Source organism: Fusarium oxysporum, chromosome VII (assembly GCF_013085055.1).
Source record: "Fusarium oxysporum Fo47 chromosome VII, complete sequence".
Lineage (NCBI taxonomy): Eukaryota > Fungi > Ascomycota > Sordariomycetes > Hypocreales > Nectriaceae > Fusarium > Fusarium oxysporum.
Genome location: NC_072846.1, coordinates 4035676 through 4054016, shown reverse-complemented (window position 1 = coordinate 4054016; position 18341 = coordinate 4035676). Strand labels below are relative to the sequence as shown.

The window sequence follows — 18341 nt, the reverse complement described above, 5'->3', positions numbered from 1 at the left end:
TGAGTGGAGATATGAAGCGTCTGAAGGCTTTGATTCCTCGTAGGAGATTCCGGACCGGGTTGGTTCGCGGCAGCGTGTGTATGTCTACCCATAGCTTGCTTGCTCGTCTCCAGAACCTTTCTTGGATGGTCGCTATGTGGGCTTCAGCTTCGGCCACTCCTGTCGCCACGTTTGTAAAGGATCCTATGATTGCTTGTGCTCCTATCCTTTGTACTCGATGGATCGCATACGCCGATGCTGTTTTGCACGCAGACGTTGGAGGCATAGTCCACCACAGGGACTACCATGGCTATGAAAAGCTACCTTGTTGTCGAGGGAGACATTCCCTTCAATCGTTTCAGTTCCATCGCAGCTCCTAAACCCTTCGTTGCTGACCTTGCGATATGCTGCTTGTAGTGACGCCGTGAGTCCCTAACGACCCCGAGAATCATGACTTGGTCCTTCGGTAAGACTCTCTCACCCTTGATTGTGAATGGCTCCGAGTCCATCCTGCCTGTGTACCTGGTGAAATGTATGATCGCCGTTTTTTCCGCCTCGAAAGTCGCGCCGCTGCGTTTCTCCCGGTCGAGAGCCTTGTTGATTATTGCCTGTACTCCTCTCCGGTTGCTCTGGGCTGTCGGCCCCGATACCCACGCGGTGTAGTCATCGACGAAGGCGATGGCACCACCATTTCTATCGATCTGCGTCTGCACCAGATCTGCGTTAAAGAATAGACATGGTATCAGTGACAAGGGCGACCCCTGCGGGAGTCCTGCTTGTGGTAGAGATCGGCTTTCGGAACTCTGGCCATTGATTACGATGGTTGCAGTCCGCTCTGAAAAAAAGGCATCGATCCAGCGCAGGAGACTCTCCGGAATTCTTCTCGCCTTCATCCGCTGTAGCAGCCTCTCTTTGCACACGCCATTGTATGCCCATTTCACGCCGAAACTCATGAGGCTCACGACATGGCGTGCCCGCCATGCTGAGAAGATGTGTTCTTGTAGGAGTACGAGGGTTTGCTCTGCTGATCGCTGCTTGCGCGCACCAAAATGGTTGGTCGGAAGAAGTCCGTAAGTACCTACCGTGTGGGAGATTCTCTCGGCGACGACCGATTCCTGGAAGATGGCGAGGACGTCGTGTTTCACCGAGGGCCAGACTTGCTTCCAAACGATGGCTGGTAGTCCATCTTCTCCTGGCGCCTTCCATGACTTGGTCGCCCATAGCTGACGTTCCACTTCCTCCAAGGTCAGGTCGGGCATCATTACTGGGGCCCTCTGTTGCCGCGATCCTTCGTCTTTGATGTTGTCTGGCAGCGGCGGGAAGAACTTCGCCAGCAGTTCTTCGGCTTGCTCTTCATGGCTAGTTGTCGCTGTTCCATCTGCCTTAGCGAGCTGGGGTACCTTAGCAAAAGCTGCATCGTCCCCGGATATCGTTCACTTGGCTGCTTTCCAGATGTTGTCGTTATCCGCCAGAAACTCCTTCCAGTGAGTGTTCTTCCGTTGCCGTATGGTATCGTGGTATTGCTTAGCCGCAGCCTTTGCCGTATTTTCTAGATCTTTAGCATTATGTCCCGCACGCCTTGCGGCTCGGGCTTGATTTCTCCAGTACGTGTATACATGCCGCAGCTGTGTGAGGTAATGGGTCCACCACCGCTTTGCGTATGGCGACGGCTTGGCTCTGGGTGTCAGTGCTCGGACTGCTTCCAGCACAGCCGACATCAACCTGTCCGTTTTCTGCCGCACTGTGTTTTCCACTGGCCTAACACAGCGTGTCCACAATCCTGCTATTGATCTCCTTCCAAGGTGCATTCTTGAACAGAAGTCTTTCTTCCTGTTTCGGCGCCGGGACTCAAATGTCAAACACAGCCTCTATCGTGCGATGATCTGATGCGTGCTCCTTACCATGTATCGCGCATTTGATGTTTGCGTCTGCAAGCTCCTAGAAAGCCAGAACCAAGTCAATGGTTGTCTCGTAGTCTCCACATCTTGTCTGGTTTCCAATTAATTGATATGCTGGGAAATTATATACCGCGCTGTAATGAATTAATGCATGCTGGTTTTATACATTTTACGCACTGTAATGTCTAAGACTCTGCCCCCTCTACTTTTTCTACGACCTAGCCGGGCTGGGTCGTTGCTGACTTGTAGGCTCACAAGAAGTTGCGAGCGAGGAATGCTAGTTCTCATTGAGACCATGAATACCAGCCGAAACAAGGATAATCCACAGGTCTGGCTGATTTATGGGTCGAGCGAGGCCTGTAAGTCTATAAAGAGACGATTACCACCCACTGGTAAGAGGACGTTAATTTAATTATGGATTTAGATCGCTCAGACACAACTCCACGACACCATGGGATTAAATCCAGGCTGGGGCATGCTCAAACCGGAGCAAACTGAACCCTTCATCGCATCCAGTCCCCAGTGGAAACTGGTGGGAGAAAGGTAACTACGAAAGGCCAACATGTCTATATTACAAGATCTAATTATGAATGTAGCTGTTACGAGAAAGTCGAGCCTTTCAAATACGAAACCAACGATGCAGACACTGAGAGGCATCAGCTTTCTTCTTTATTTACTATCCGGTATACTATGAGTAAGTCCTCAGTTGAAGCTGGGGTTGACAAGAGGACCTGACAAAAGCAGACACCAAGACCACGGAGAGAACAGTTATCGTGGATCTAATATCCCCAAATCTCCAATTCATGATGGAAAAGGCACTCTATGGCGTTGAAACCGCAGACTTCAGGGAGCCTGTTACTTTGGTAAGTGAATCCATCTTGTAATAGTCACAATTAACAACGACTGCAAGGTTAATTTCAAGACGTTATTCCACAAGCGCACGCAACTGAGGATGTTCCGCGATGTCCACTCTCACCATATAACAGCCTTCCTATTGGATATGGAGCATTTTAGGTGCTTCATTAGGATCTTTGAGGACTTATGCGAAGATCTAGATAATAGGCTAGAAGCACTTGTCCGGTGTGATGAGATCACTTGGGAGTTTCTTCCAGAGTTATTTCTCCCTAAAACGAAGGTTCTAAGGAATGATGGAACAAATGATATCCAAGAAGAGGGGACTTGTCTTGATTGTGAGGAGACTATTGATAAAGAAGGTCTGAGATTCATTCGCCTGAGAATAAGTCTTGATCAAGGGGGAGATTGTTCGATTTTCATTCCAGACTTCGACAGCAAAGTCGCCATTAGATCCCTTGAGGTCTACCCTAAGGACTTTATGGAGGACTAGAGCGGTTGACTCACCAATTCATTCCTTCCTGTCCCGGGCTAGGACTACACTTAAACATGCATACTCCGTCTTAACCTTGATTATCATAATCATGATGAGACAACTGTTGGTCATATGAGATCATCGTATTCTTAACTTCCAGTAGCTAGCTCCAGTTATAGTCCAAATGGATATTTGAATACTGATCTGTATTCGTCGACTGAAGTGGAGTTCTATTTCCACTCCTGGTATCATGTCGAGGCCCGCTGGATGTCTGCTATAACTTCACGAATATTCGCGTCGCCTCCACCAATGGCGCATCCATTTGTCCGGGAAGGCATTCCGCTGCTCGCTGATCACACTCCTAATCACGTACCAAAGGCAAGTGCTTCGCCTCTTATCCATCTGATTAGGTGAAGGCAGTATCACACCAAGTGCTCGTAAGGGATTGAGATAAAATAAGGCACAAAGGAGCTTCAGTTTCACTCATTCATCCTCATGCTTTCATAGATCACTTCGTAAAGCTCGGCAACGAAAGTTGGGCCATGCTTAACTTGGGGCACCGCTTATATCTGATAAGCTCAACTCGTAGTATTGACCTTGCTTCAAGTTTCATGACATAATGGGAGTGCATTCATGTCCAAATTCTCGAAAAGGCTGCGATTTATTCCGTCCATTCGATTAGGAATATTCATAACAGTAACTCATGAGAGGCACTGCCGCCACTGCCACTGATGGAAATGGCCGTGTGACGTATCTTGATCTACCTATATGCCGGCCAAGCTAGATATCAAACAAAGTGGAAGGCTTAGGATGCACAACGGCCGTAGTTTATCAGATGCCTTCTCTTCCAAGCACAGCCATACAAACAAGAGTACCCTCATAGGCTGTATGGTTACACTATCCAACGCCAATGTTCGGTAAGAGTGACAACGAACTCGCGTCCTGAGAATTCGGGATCTCAGGTATGCTACGACGCTGAAATTGACAGCATCTTTTAGGTAAGATGTCTTATGTCGAGGCTAACTGAGTACATCGAAACGGTCAACTATACTCCATTGATATTCGTTGAGAACTCATTTCTCTGTTACTATAACAATGTTACCTTTATGTTGGTATCTCACTCATTATGCAACCAAGCTTGTTCTAAACCCAATATAGATATTTGAGTACATATATATTGGATGATGCATTATGTGGGGCTTAGGAACTTCTTTTCTCTGTAACCTTAGACCTGGCCTTTTTCTTTCCAATTTCCCTTTTACTCCTTTTTCGAAACTCGTCAACTTTTTTCTGGTGATTTTGCGTTAAGAAGACACTATGCTCAGGATGTTGCTCGAGCAAGGTATTGAGCTTCTGATTATCGTTGTTGACGAGAATCATGAGCCTGTCCGCCTCTGTCTGGTCCCTCATACTATAAACCGTCCTACCTACCACAAAAAGATTGGCATACATGGGCTCCGTAGTATATAGGTGCTTTTTGAGAATGCCAGTCCACTTGACTTTTTCATGCCTTGGAGTTGAAATGTCAATGTGGTCAAAGGTGAATGGTATGGGCTTGCATTGCATTCGATAAGAGGCCCTTTTCTTATCGATGTGGCGCTGATATGCGAGAACCGTGTCCTGAAGATTGTACTGACTGGTGACCTTATTGCAAGCGGAAGCAACCGAGCGAAGGCTCATGTTGTTCACTCCACCGTCTTCTTTCAACCACCAGCCAGAATTGATGCCCTCCAAAGTTAGCTCAGCTGATTGGGCGATTTCTCCACATATTGACCTTCGCAACGCCACAAGGTCAGCGCCTCCGTTTTCAGTTTGTAGTGGATATTCGGGATGGACAAAGCCAAATAGAGACATCAAATGACCAACTTCAGCCTGATCCAGGGTTTTGTTATACTCGTCATCATTTCCCGAGGAGAGAAGACTTCCAAGTTGTGATTCATGATACATGCTGTAGCCACCGAGCTTCCAGCACGGCTCGTCTTCAATACCCTCTTTTATGGAGTCTACCATTTTAAATCTTCCTCCTGCTTCCTGGACAGCAACGTAAGTCCGCACAGGTGCCGAAGTAAGCTTATATGTCGCCAAGCTCTCTAAATCACCGACAGTTTTCTCGTATCGCAGACGGGGCATACAAAGCGTAATTGGGATCTTGTACAGCCAACAGAGCCTAATCAAGATCTGCATAGATGCAGAGAAAGACCCCACGATAATAGGACAATCATTATGACCTGGAATGATCTTGTTGGCTTTTGAGAAGTGGAACACCTCTCGTGCTTGCTCTGGAAGGGTCTTGTAGGCCAGAGGCTCTGGACCGAAAGGCTTTTCCGAGTCCCTTTCTGGCAAAGTTTTAGCAGAGAGCTTGTCAATGAGCTTGAAAGAAGCATCGGTGAATGAAGTGCGTAGTGGGTACTCGGCATCATGATATTCTCCCATCCCAGCTGCACGTTGTCCCTTGCTCGTGGCGACAAGGACGTCCCCCAAACGACGATAATAAACAGTCAAACCACACTCCATAGTGCTGAGCACACTGAATGATGCAAGTGTCCGTGCAGAACCAATAAACATTGTCCAGTCAGGACCTATAGTGTTAATAATTGATTCCATGATTTGGCTGTAACGGTTAGAGTTATCAACATAAACATCTTGAACCTTAAAAACTTTGGTCCCCGGTTTATCTTGAGCGTGATTGTCGCGATATTCGATAACAAGTGCCTTGAATTCCTCTAGAAGTTTGCTGTCTCTTAAGTACTTGATGACAAGGCGGCGAAGGATCAAGGCCAGGAGGGCGGTCTCGTGACATCTTTCACCACCCACCCTCGCGTCCAAAGAGCTCCAACCGTCTTTTATAACACCATCGATAGTCCATTCGCCTGAGACGAGAAGGTTGATGGCATACTCTAAATCACGTTTCTTGAGAGCTTCCCAAGCATCAATGTCTCGGAAGGTATGCCCGTTTCTGGTCTTATTTAAGTGACTCATCGAGGGCGATAGATTTGGACAGTGACGTAGGTTTGTAAACAGATTCAGTGGCAAAAATTGTTTCCTATAAGGTTGAAATTTATGCAACCATGCCAAAACATGGATCATCTGATTTCACGCCTGAGAGAGCACTTGCAGAGTTACGACGAACTGCGTTGTTCGAGCCTTAAGTATCTCCATTGGACATAGGTCTCTAGATGTGTCATACTGAAAAGCTATGTTAGATAGGGGCCCGGCGGTCTATTCTGACTGAAAGGGTAATAGTCGCTAACGCCTACATACGGCGCTTGCTTTTCGTCCTTATTTCCTCAAGCCCATGCTGTGCCACTTAGGGCTGAATTTATATCCGCATTTCCTAAAGCCCATTCTGGACCTTAGTTTCACACCATCAATGTGAAATTCGTATCCTCAAGTCCATACAGCGCCTGCTCTTAATTGCTGTCTTCCTTTCTGTTCTGCTGTAATAAAAGGAAGGTGCAAGGTGTAGAAATCGCTGTATGGCAAGCCCCTCTATCTAGCTGCTACTATCTGCCGCTTCTCTTGCTTGCGTTGACTTTCTGCTGTCGCTTTGTCCTGGGCTGTTGCATATTTGCGTGGTTGTCCACGTTTTTTTGGTCCCTCCATGTTAAAATGCCTCTTTCCCCTTATAACTAACTAAATGGCATTCCACTCAAGTTAGTTGCCATTACACTGGCAAGCCACTAAAGCATCTCGGTCAGCATACTATCAAGCCTCCAGCAGCAGCAGTCTATTTTACAGCGGATTTGTGGTTATAGGGTACTCCGTATTTTGATCGATGGAATTGGCCGTTTCCAGGTCACGGTTGAGAGTCAAAATAAGGAACGGGCCCTGTCTCCGTATCTAAGACTTGAGTTGAATAAATTAAATTGTAATATATTCTTCTAGATTACAGTATCGAGCACTTACAGCTTCCTCTTCAAAATAACAAGCTCTTTGTTTAGTCTAGGAAGGGTACTTTAAGGTACATGGCTCTACCCAATAAGCTGATGTTTTGTCAGAAATAGACCCCTTGTCTGACAGTCAGCAATTTTTGGCTGACAGGCAGAAGTACTTTTAAGTATCGCAAGTACCTGCAAGCCAGGGTGCAAGTACAGGGAAGTGGAGCCCGTATCGACAGTGCGAGTTGACTGTCTCGCTACTTTCCATGAGCAATCTAAGTACATCGATCTCCACACTCCATCCAGGCCAGGCATTCCCCACCCGATTACTTAGAATCGTAAAATTGCCGTAATCCCATGCTCGGCAGGGCATTAGGTCTTGTTTGAGGAGACTTAATCAATTAAATAATTTCTCGGTCTTGTTCCAGTTTAGATTTTGTGAAATAGCTTCACCAAAAATGATCAGATCGCTAAGTGCTTGCTAGACTCCGAAGTTGTCTATTCTTGAAGTGACTCACGTGATCGTCAATCATAGAAGCCAATGGAATGTCATGGAAACATAGGAAAGTTGTGGACAGCTGTCCTTTGTGGAGTGCTGGCGCACGAAGGCACGAGAACCAGCCAGCCGACTCGTGCCTTTCGATATGGCAACAATCATGAATCAGAGCAGCATTGTGAATGACTGGCCAAGTGACGATACGAGCGGGAGCTCAGATTTCTGCTGACTCTTCCACGTCCGACAGCGAGGTGTCACCGAACGCAACCATTGTCCCGCGACTCGACGTGAATTGCCTGTTGTCCCCCGCATTTGTCCTTACTAGCTACAAAGCCCAAAGGAAAAGCTTCACGGATGTGGTCCTGGAGCTGCGGGGGAACCGGACGATCAATGGCCAACCCTCCAATACAACTTTACCAGTCTCTATGTGCAGCTGTCTAGGTGTACGACACCACAGAGCATCAAACTTCTCTGTCTTATACGGCCAATCGGCTTCATCGGAAACAAGCTAGACCAGAGCATGGTGGACGCAATGTAGAGATTGAGATGTCTCGCCGCACAAACTGGGCATGTATATATGTAAGTCAGGAAAGAAATACGGAAGGAGATCGTGCTGCGACAGTCCCAATGCCTTCTCGCTTCTCCGCTTCCTTCCAGAGTTCCAGTTCGTAGCCATTCAAATAACTCGGACATCGGATTGTCGCCATGATAGGTACTCCACTTGAACTCTTCCAATTCCAACTCTTTCGTACTCATTCTCTGCTTTCGACCCTGCTTTCAGCCTCACAACTAATATGTAATATTCTTGTCTCTCGGGACTCGTTTCATGGCATGTCCTGCCTATGACAACAGCCCGTTCATTGTGAAAGTCTTCCCCATGTTTGACGTCATACACGACCCATCCACGCACCGTTTCACCCGAATCCAATACCTCGTAACGCCTGTTATCGGACCTTTCCTTCCGGTTCAAATAGCAATCTCGGAACGCCCATATATCGGTGATCAGAGCTCTCTTATCTTCTTGGTCGAACTTGAGTTTGTAGAATAGGTCCAACTCGCCGTAATCGACCTCCTCAAACTCAATGAACTTGATGCCTCCCGGATATGCCATCCAGGACCACGATGGCACTTTATCAGATTCTTCGTACTTGATCCGCTCTGTCTTCTCCAGGTCCGACCGTTGCCAAAGAAGGTTTCTGTGAAAGAAGAACTCAAACACGCCGTACCGTGCTTGACACAATAGAGCTTTTTCGATACGCTGCGCTAAGCCAGATATTGCAACAGCTCTGTCGGTAGGTTTCGAGAGGCCACGCTTTGAGTAATCCTCTAAGAAGGACTGAAGGAAAGAAATAGTACTGCGGAATCCGGATGTGCGGAGCCGATCCGGAAAGTTTGGGTCGAGTTTGAAATACTTTTTCTTGTTATCCGAGCTAAAGAGTCGTTCCAGTTAGAACGTATCAATCTCCCGTGGTCCACGGGGTTTTTACCTCGTCAATCGAGTCATATCCTCGCAGTATACACCGTCGCCACATTCGAAATACATCTGCCGTGCGCCGAAATGGATGGTTCGGCAGGATAAGAGCCTCTCTTGCATAACCCAAGCTCGCTTGTTGAGCGTAGCCTGCTCCACTTCCTCATCGAAATCGCACGTATCGGTGGACACATAGATGTGTCGCCCTGAACCATCTTGAACGTCGACACTACTGGCGTCTCGCTTAAGGAATCCCGCGTTCGAATCGACAGCCGATGTTGCAGCGAGGGTGCAATAAGCCGAAGAATAGATATCTTCCATGCGCTTAGCTTCGTCTTTCCAGTCTCCGTCGGGCCCCTGCTTGATACAGAGCGAGTCAATCCAGAGGTAATGCACCTCCAGCTCCCTCGCCACCTCGATAGCGTCTTGGAAAGTCTGTGGCAGATCCGCGATCTTGAACCCTTTTTCCCGATCGCTAATATTGCTTATGGTTGTGCAATATTCTGGCACCGTCTCGGGTTCAAGCATGCCCCAACAATGTGACAACGCAATATACTTCTCTGCTTCTATTTCTTTACCCTGAATGAGTCGTAAGTTATCTGAGTCAACCACGTGGAGAAGTCTTGTCGGCATTGTCGGCTTATTATCGGGCCGCTTGCAGAGAGCGTGGCTCTCGTCACAGCGTTGGAGCCATGCGCGAAGCGGTGCGAAGCGCAGAGGATGAGGCAAGACTGGGAAGCCCACCGAAGCTCGGTCGCCAGACCCTTTCAAGGACACTAAGAGAGGACATTTAGCAAGTCTTGCCCTACGAAATATTTGTGGATCGAAGATACTAACCTAAGTCTGAACAGACCCTGAAAATATGAGGTCCATCACGCAGCTGGCAAGAATCCACAGCGATACGCAGGTTACAGACATTGACATTGCCTCCGGAGAATAGCATGGCGCTGCAGTCGGTACAGGATTGCGTCGGAGCTGTTGACCTCAATAACGTACGAAATTGTTCGGGCCATTTCCCAATGAATTCTTGGGCGAAGTCACTGTCGAAGTCGTGGTTCCAGTCATCGGACTACGCTCGTATTAGTTTAAGAAATATCAATAATACGCTTATACAAATAGAGATCCACTTACAGTCTACACCAGCAGACACCACCAGGTCAGCAGCAGCTACCATCACACAACATCAGAGATCCACTTACATTCTATACCGACAGACACCACTAGGTTAGCAGCAGCTACTCTCATATAGCATCGGAGATCCACTTACATACTACACCAACAGACACCACTAGGTCAGCAGCAGCTACCCTTACACAGCATCAGAAATCCACTTACATCCCACACCAGCAGACACCACTAGGTCAGCGGCAGCTACCCTTACACAGCATCGGAGATCCACTTACAGTCTACACCAGCAGACACCACCAGGTCAGTATCAACTACCCTCACACAGCATCGGAGATTCACTTACTCGCTATATCAATAGACACCACCTAGTCAGCATCAACTACCCTTACACAGCATTGGAGATCCACTTACAAGCTACACCAGCAGACACCACTAGGTCAGTATCAACTACTCTCATATAGCATCGGAGATCCACTTACAAACTACACCAACAGACACCACTAGGTCAGCATCAACTACCCTTACACAGCATCAGAAATCCACTTACAGACTACGCCAACAGACACAACTAGGTCAGTATCAACTACCCTCACTCAGCATCGGAGACTCACTTACTCGCCATACCAATAGACACCACCAGGTCAGCAGCAGCTACCCTTACAGAGCATCAGAGGCCCACTTACAGACTACGCCAACAGACACAACTAGGTCAGTATCAACTACCCTCACTCAGCATCGGAGACTCACTTACTCGCTATACCAATAGACACCACCAGGTCAGCAGCAGCTACCCTTACAGAGCATCAGAGGCCCACTTACTTCCTATATCCAAAAATCTTGTTAATGCAAGCCTTAAAAAGTTATCGCAAGGTTATTTACATTCTAGACTCATTTTATTAGCCTTGGTGTTCTTTCATTTATTGACTGATCTTACCGTGAAAACCTCTTCATCGCCGCTTGCTGATGCCATTTTGCTCAAGCTTAAACTAGTCAGGTTGACCATCATAATCACTTTCGTAATGTAACTTTGACGTTGGATGAATTGTAAGGATTTATCTTGGGCAGAAGCCGGGTCATAGCGTTGCTGCCCAATGAATCGGCTCTTCTAATTCCTCCAGAGGTGGCTGAGCTAACACAGGTGTCGCAGACGCCATCACGTGGCTCCGCATGTAACCGCTCCTACCCGCCCTTGGTTTAGCTCACTGCGCCACGCCTGCGTAGGAACGCCTCAGACGTGAACCTAGCACCGATACATGAATGCGGACGTTGCAGAAAAGATCAGTGTAGATTGAGGACCATCCCCTCTATTTAAGGATGGTCTAAAGCTTAGTCTTTATAGTTGGAGTCGGTTGTTCCTAGCGAACGGCGCGAGGGGAACCCACAGCATAGACTCGGCGTCCCTGACTAATCGTCGGATGGCGGCAAGCATTACTCCGAAGGTCAACTCCGCTGACGCCTCGTGTACACTGTTTATTTTGTCACGTATTAAAACAGTGTGGAGAACGTATGTAAATAGCAACGATATTGTGAAGGAGGAAGGTGTATGTGCACACAACTGTAAAACAAGAGACCACGACTGTGTACAGTAGTGATACATCCCTGACTGTATCATACGAGACGTTACGTTAACCGCCTGCGAAAAAGAAAAACGATCTTCATTTTAAATAACTTTTATTTATCCTATTTATCACTTTCAAAAGACCTGAGGACTGCCTGGCGGAGATTCAGGCCCTTGGTGGATGTCTGGTGTTGCGAACCCCGCATCAGACGTCATCATCGTCATGGGAGACGATCCGGATGGTTCAGGCGGGGGATATCATCGCCCCCAGCGGAAGAGGGTCAGGACGACGAAGGTATTGGAGATGGAGCAGCAAAATGGCGATATGGAATGGCAGGAGGAAGGTGAGACCAGTGAGGGAGCTCTGGGACAGAACCGAGCTCGGAAGCAGGCTGCCCCCAAGTCAGCTGGTGGTATGGTCGAGGCAGTCCATAGCTTGAAGCAACTACTGGAGCAGGACTTGAACAAGAAAATCGAAGCGATGAAGGCCGAATTTCAGCTCGAGTTCACCAAGCTCAGTGATCGCATGGCCGAGGAAGTCGCCAGGGCCACGGCCCAGATGGCACAAGAATTATCGCAAGTCCGAGACCAGCTCACCCAGGTTTGCGGCGAGCTGGAGCAGACTCGACTACAGCTAGATATGCTGAACAAGACTGAAACACCACGGTCGTCGGTTCAATCGTATGCAGACGCAGCCAGGATGACATCCACCAGCATGTCCAGTCAATCTTCGTCTGTAGCCCGATCGGCAACTCCAGAACCGGTGTTCTGCACAGTCGACACATCCAGAGTTCCTGAAGACCATCTTGGAGACGTTACGCCAACAATGATTCGTAAGACCGTGGAGCAGGAGATGCGACAGTCGAGTGACCAACCTCGCTGGCGATGCGTCGCAGTGACCAGAGATGGACGGAAGGCTAATCGCCTTAGGATTATAGGTAGGAACGAAGAAGAAGTACAAAAGATCAAGACCATCCTCGAAACCAGGAAAGCTCCAGGTGCAAGAGTCCTTCGAGATCAACTATATCCTATCAAAGTTGATAGCATGAATCGTATGGCCGTCTTTGACCAGGAGTTTAACATCCTCCCCGGAGCAATAGAAACCTTAAACCAGGAGAATGAAGTCCAGATTGCCAAGGTAGCCTGGCTGAGCCGAAAGGTCAACCCCAAGTCATATGGATCCATGGTGGTGTACCTCACTAAGAGCAGCGACGCCAAGAGACTACTGCAGGAACACTACTTTCTCGTCGCAGGTGAATCGGCATATACGAGTGTATTTGAGCAGACCACTGGACCGGAACAATGCTATAACTGCCAAGAGCTCGGTCACAAGGCTTTCTCGTGCAGCAAGACTCGAGTATGTGCAAGGTGCGCTACCATAGGCCACCATCACAGTGAGTGCCAGGCGCAGATACCAAAGTGCGTCCTCTGCAGCGGTCCCCATGAGTCATTCAGTAGAAATTGCCTGAAACTTCACCCCAGGCGGCATGAGTAAGTCGTTGCAGTTGATTCAACTGAATGTGAGAAAGCAGGATACGGTACACGAGAGCCTCATGAACGATAGGCAACTTCAGGATTACGCAGCAATAGCGATCCAAGAGCCCCAGGCACACCAAAAGGACGGCAAGCTACTAACGGTCCCTATGGGGCATCCTAGATGGGTTAAGATGGTCCCCACGGTTTGGAGAGAGGGTCGGTGGCCGATCCGAAGCATGTTATGGGTAAACAAGGATGTGGAGGCGGAGCAGATACCGATCGAGACAGCGGATATGACGGCGGCCATCTTACGACTCCATGAGCGGCTGGTTCTGATTGTTTCGGTTTATGTGCCAGGAGGAGACGCCCAAGCGTTACAAGACACCTGCAACGCTCTGCGTCAGGTCACCCTAAACACAAGAAGACAGGCCGGTAGACTAGTGGACGTGGTAGTTGTTGGAGATTTCAACCGGCACGACCAGCTATGGGGAGGAGACGACATATGCTTGACGAGGCAAGGCGAAGCGGACCAGATCATCAACCTTATGAATGAGTTCGATCTTCTGAGCCTGCTCCCGAGAGGAACGAAGACGTGGAGTGGTGGGAATTTTGAGACGACAGTCGACCTGGTCCTTGCTTCCGCAGACCTAGCGTCTTCGACTGTCAAGTGTATGATACACGGAACAGAGCACGGGTCCGATCATCGTGCTATCGAGACAGAGTTCGACGTCTCAGTCCCGGTCCCGCAAGCTCAAAACCGGCTCTTGTTCAAGAACGCACCATGGAAGGAAATCAACGTTCGAGTTGCCGCAGCATTAGAGTCCACCCCGGAGGAAGGTACTATACAGCAGAAGACTGACAGGCTCATGACAGTGGTGCTAGAGGCAGTTCGCGCTCTGACACCCAAAGCTAAGCCGTCGCCATATGCAAAACGCTGGTGGACCTCAGACCTCACGCAACTCCGGCAGATATATACACACTGGAGGAATCGCGCCAGAGCATTAAGGCGAGCAGGATGGGCATGTCAAGAGCTTGAGGAGACGGCCAGAGGTGCAGCAAAGCAATACCACGATGCCATCAGACACCAGAAGAAGACGCACTGGAATGAGTTTCTAGCTGACAACGACAACATCTGGAAGGCAGCAAAGTATCTCAAGTCTGGAGATGATACAGCATTTGGCAAAGTACCCCAACTCACAAGGGCCGACGGCACACACACAACCAACAACATCGAACAGGCTGATGAGATGTTAGCCAGCTTTTTCCCTCCATTGCCGGAGCACATCGAAGAGGAAGGGAATCGACCCCAACGGGAATCTGCCATCACCATGCCGGATATTACCATGGAGGAGGTGGAACGACAGCTCTTTGCGGCAAAGTCATGGAAAGCACCTGGCGAAGACGGACTACCCGCTGTAGTCTGGAAACAGGTCTGGCCTTCTGTCAAGCACCGAATATTATCGCTATTCCGCGCATCCCTAGAGGAAGGAGCGCTACCAGATCAATGGAGACACGCCAAGATTATTCCATTAAAGAAACCGAACAAGGAGGATTATTCGATCGCGAAAGCGTGGAGGCCCATATCTCTCTTATCTACCCTAGGCAAGATATTAGAGGCGGTCGTCGCGGAAAGGATCTCACACGCGGTTGAGACGCACGGATTGCTGCCAACAAACCACTTCGGAGCTCGCAAGCAGCGGTCCGCCGAGCAGGCCTTGATGTTGCTGCAAGAGCAGATCTACGCCGCCTGGCGGGGACGGCGGATCCTTAGCCTGGTGAGCTTTGACATTAAAGGAGCCTACAACGGAGTGTGCAAGGAGAGACTTATCCAAAGACTGAGAGCAAGGGGCATACCAGAAGATCTGCTTCGCTGGATCGAAGCCTTTTGCTCAGATCGCACAGCGACTATTCAGATCAACGGCCAGACATCCGAGATGCGAAGTCTACCACAAGCCGGGCTCCCACAAGGCTCACCTCTGTCTCCGATCCTGTTTCTTTTCTTCAATGCAGACCTCGTACAGCAGCGCATCGATTGCTACGGGGGAGCGATAGCGTTTGTGGACGATTTCACGGCGTGGGTGACAGGTCCGACGGCAGAGAGCAACCGTGATGGGATCAAAGAGATTATTAAGAAGGCACTGGGCTGGGAAAGGAGAAGTGGCGCGACCTTCGAGACAGAAAAGACGGCGATCATACACTTCACTCGGAAAGCATACAAGTCCGACGCAGAGCCCTTCGCGATCAGGGAACAACTTGTTTGGCCCAGGACCCAGGTCAAGGTTCTCGGGATGATTATGGATGCTAGCCTCAAATACAAAGAGCATATTGCACGGGCAGCGACCAAAGGCTTGAAGGCTGCAATGGAGCTGCAGAGGCTCAGGGGTCTTACTCCGAGGACAGCGAGACAGCTATTCACAGCCACGGTGGCCCCAGTCGTGGATTACGCCTCAAATGTATGGATGCACGCATGCAGGTATAGAAGAGCCAGCCCTATCAATCGGGTTCAGAGGATCGGAGCAAATGCAATTGTGGGGACGTTCCTCACAGTAGCAACAAGCGTAGCAGAAGCAGAGGCGCATATCGCCAGCGCACATGAACGGTTCTGGAGACGGGCAATTAAGATGTGGACTGATCTACATACCCTTCCGACAAGCAACCCTCTCCGAAGCTCTACATCTCGCATTCGAAAGTTCAGAAGATACAATCGCTCGCCATTCTACGAGGTAGCAGTGGCACTCAATGAGATCTCGATGGAAGAACTAGAAACGATCAACCCTTTCACGTTGGCACCCTGGGTAGGACGGGTGCAGGCTATAGTGGATGAAGGGGATAGTTTAGGGACAACGCAAGCAGATCTAGGATGGGCGGTACGTGCTGCAGTGAGCAGTTCGGCGCGGAATGAGGTAGTCGGAGTCGGCGGGGTCATCGAGATCCCTGCCTCGGTGCGAGGAGGACCGAAGCTTGAGCGCTTTTCCTTCACGCTCGGCATGAGGACGGAACAGAACCCATTTTCCGGACAACTAGCAGCGATGGCTTACGCGCTGAGACACTTACCCGACCTTGAGTATCGAAGCGTGGCACTGTTGGCGAGCAACAAAGCCGCCGTGCTCACGGTCCGAAACCCTCGCCAGCAGTCCGGTCAAGAGTATGTTGAATGCATATATGATTCCATCAATGTATTGAGGGTCAAAGGAAACGTGGTGGCTGTCATATGGATGCCCACCAGTGCTGAACACAGGCTCCTAAAAATGGCTAAGAAAGAGGCGCGAAGTGCGAGCCAAGACGGTGCCGTCCCGGCTCAGAAGTTTCCCCGAATGCGATCGACGACCCTGAATCTAGCCCGATCGAGCCAGCGTGCAAGCCAACGGCTCCCAGATAATGTCGGGAAGTTTTCGAAGAAGGTTGATGCTGCGCTCCCGGGTAAGCACACTCGATTGCTCTACGATGGCTTGTCACGGAGAGAAGCCAGCGTGCTAGCACAACTTAGGACAGGCATGGCCAGATTAAATGGATACCTCTTCCGGATCAGCATAGCAGCGTCACAGCAATGCGCATGCGGACAAGCGATAGAGACAGTAGAGCACTTTCTCTTTCGATGCAGGAAATGGACAGCGCACAGGACTGAGATGCTGCAGTGCACTGAGACATTGAGAGGGAACCTCTCGTTCTACCTAGGAGGAAAGTCACCATCAGATGACGCCAAGTGGACGCCAAACATGCAGGCAGTCCATGCAACTATACGATTTGCAATAGCCACAGGACGACTCGACACACAATATTGAAGCCAGATTGCAAGAACCTCACCTACTTACTCTTACTAACCCACTCACACCCTATACTAAACACCCTGTGCACAGAGGCGGACGCCGCTTCAGCCGCCGTAGATAGGACGCTGGACACTTGAAGAACAGCCTTCAAGCTAGTTCGCCGGTAATGCTGCTAAAACATGGGAGAAGCAAGGCACAGCAGAACAGAAAGGAAAAGAGTAATCAAGGAGCAGGCGCTTTATGGGCTTGAGGACGCGAAATTCAGATTGATGGTGTAAAACCAAGGTTCAGTATGGGCTTTAGGCAATGCGGACATAGATTGAGCAACGTGTAGCACAGCATGGGCTTGGGGAGGCGAGGACGAAAACTAGGCAATGCACGTACGAATTAGTGACTAGTGCCCTATCGGCCAAAATAAGCCGCCGGGCGTAATAAATTGTATTGTATTGTATTGTAAAACAAGAGTATTCTAGCCAAATGTGAAGCTCTTAGTTTGAGGCCGTAAATATCGATCAGTGTGATTCAGCCAAGGTATACTATCAGGAGTATATCCTTCTCGTGTAATTCCGTTTCCGTAACTTGCAAACTTTTGCTTATCATTCTCAAACCTTATGTCATAGTCCTCCCATCTTACTATCTCTGTGGCGGCGTAGTAGTGAACTATTGTCCCTGGCCAAGGAACTATGACTTTTCCATTAGGAAGCATATCTGTTTTACCGCGTTTTAGTCTCGACTGATGTTATTCCGTGGTAACAGAGGTGATGACTTACATCATGATGAACATGGCCCCGCCCAGACCATCTCGCGCATACGTGATTGAACCCACTGGTTGAAAGCGTCTTGGGCTGATTGTTTAACTGTCTAGGCCTGACCACGCTGTCAGACAACTATAACACACAGATGTTGAAGGACTATTAACAAGTCTCCCACTCTTTCAGCTTAGCTTGTTCAAATGGTGCGCTAGGCTCTATGTGAATTATCAGCTATACGCTTCTGAAAATGTATGGATCTTGACCGCGAAATTCACGATTGGCTGCAATGCTCAGGGCCGACGACAAGGTCAACAACTTGCTAGACGATATACCAACAACCAGCTAAAAATACGTATGAGAAGATGAATAAGGTGAGTCTGAAGGCCTTAGTGTGTGCTTGGAGTCCATAACACGTCGATTGAAAGAGAATCTTAATGTAAGTTGGCGGCCGTTTTTGACGGACTAATATAATGATAAGTGGTGGATCGACTATGACCCCAAAAAAACACCGCATCCGCTGTATCGGCCACATCGTCAATCTCTCTCTTCAAGCCTTCCTTCTCGGGCCATCGAATGAAGCCCTCATCGCCGCACTTGAAGCCGCATCTGAA

The 18341-nt window shown here is 49.0% G+C and overlaps 4 protein-coding genes across 4 annotated transcripts; 1 reads left to right on the top strand and 3 right to left on the bottom strand.

Annotated features, from left to right (window-relative positions):
* Positions 1 to 2328: 2328 nt before the first annotated feature.
* On the top strand, positions 2329 to 3222 carry FOBCDRAFT_242205 (uncharacterized protein; the record flags this gene model as incomplete). The annotated part of the gene is made up of 4 exons (XM_054706308.1): positions 2329 to 2420; positions 2474 to 2571; positions 2622 to 2740; positions 2788 to 3222. 4 exons carry the CDS (start codon positions 2329 to 2331, stop codon positions 3220 to 3222), a joined length of 744 nt encoding a protein of 247 aa, XP_054562283.1.
* Positions 3223 to 4404: 1182 nt separating this feature from the next.
* FOBCDRAFT_204671 (uncharacterized protein) lies at positions 4405 to 6183 on the bottom strand (the record flags this gene model as incomplete). Its single annotated transcript, XM_054706307.1, has 1 exon — positions 4405 to 6183. The coding sequence occupies one exon, from the start codon at positions 6181 to 6183 to the stop codon at positions 4405 to 4407; it is 1779 nt and encodes a 592-aa protein (XP_054562282.1).
* A 2071-nt stretch (positions 6184 to 8254) lies between these two features.
* FOBCDRAFT_277460 (heterokaryon incompatibility protein-domain-containing protein) lies at positions 8255 to 11147 on the bottom strand (the record flags this gene model as incomplete). Its single annotated transcript, XM_059611542.1, has 4 exons — positions 8255 to 9008; positions 9066 to 9825; positions 9887 to 10118; positions 11112 to 11147. The coding sequence occupies 4 exons, from the start codon at positions 11145 to 11147 to the stop codon at positions 8255 to 8257; spliced, it is 1782 nt and encodes a 593-aa protein (XP_059465508.1).
* A 6300-nt stretch (positions 11148 to 17447) lies between these two features.
* FOBCDRAFT_140752 (uncharacterized protein) lies at positions 17448 to 17836 on the bottom strand (the record flags this gene model as incomplete). The annotated part of the gene is made up of 2 exons (XM_059608105.1): positions 17448 to 17686; positions 17761 to 17836. Coding segments are annotated over 2 exons (315 nt in total), but the record flags the coding sequence as incomplete, so codon positions are not given.
* Between the last annotated feature and the right edge of the window lie 505 nt (positions 17837 to 18341).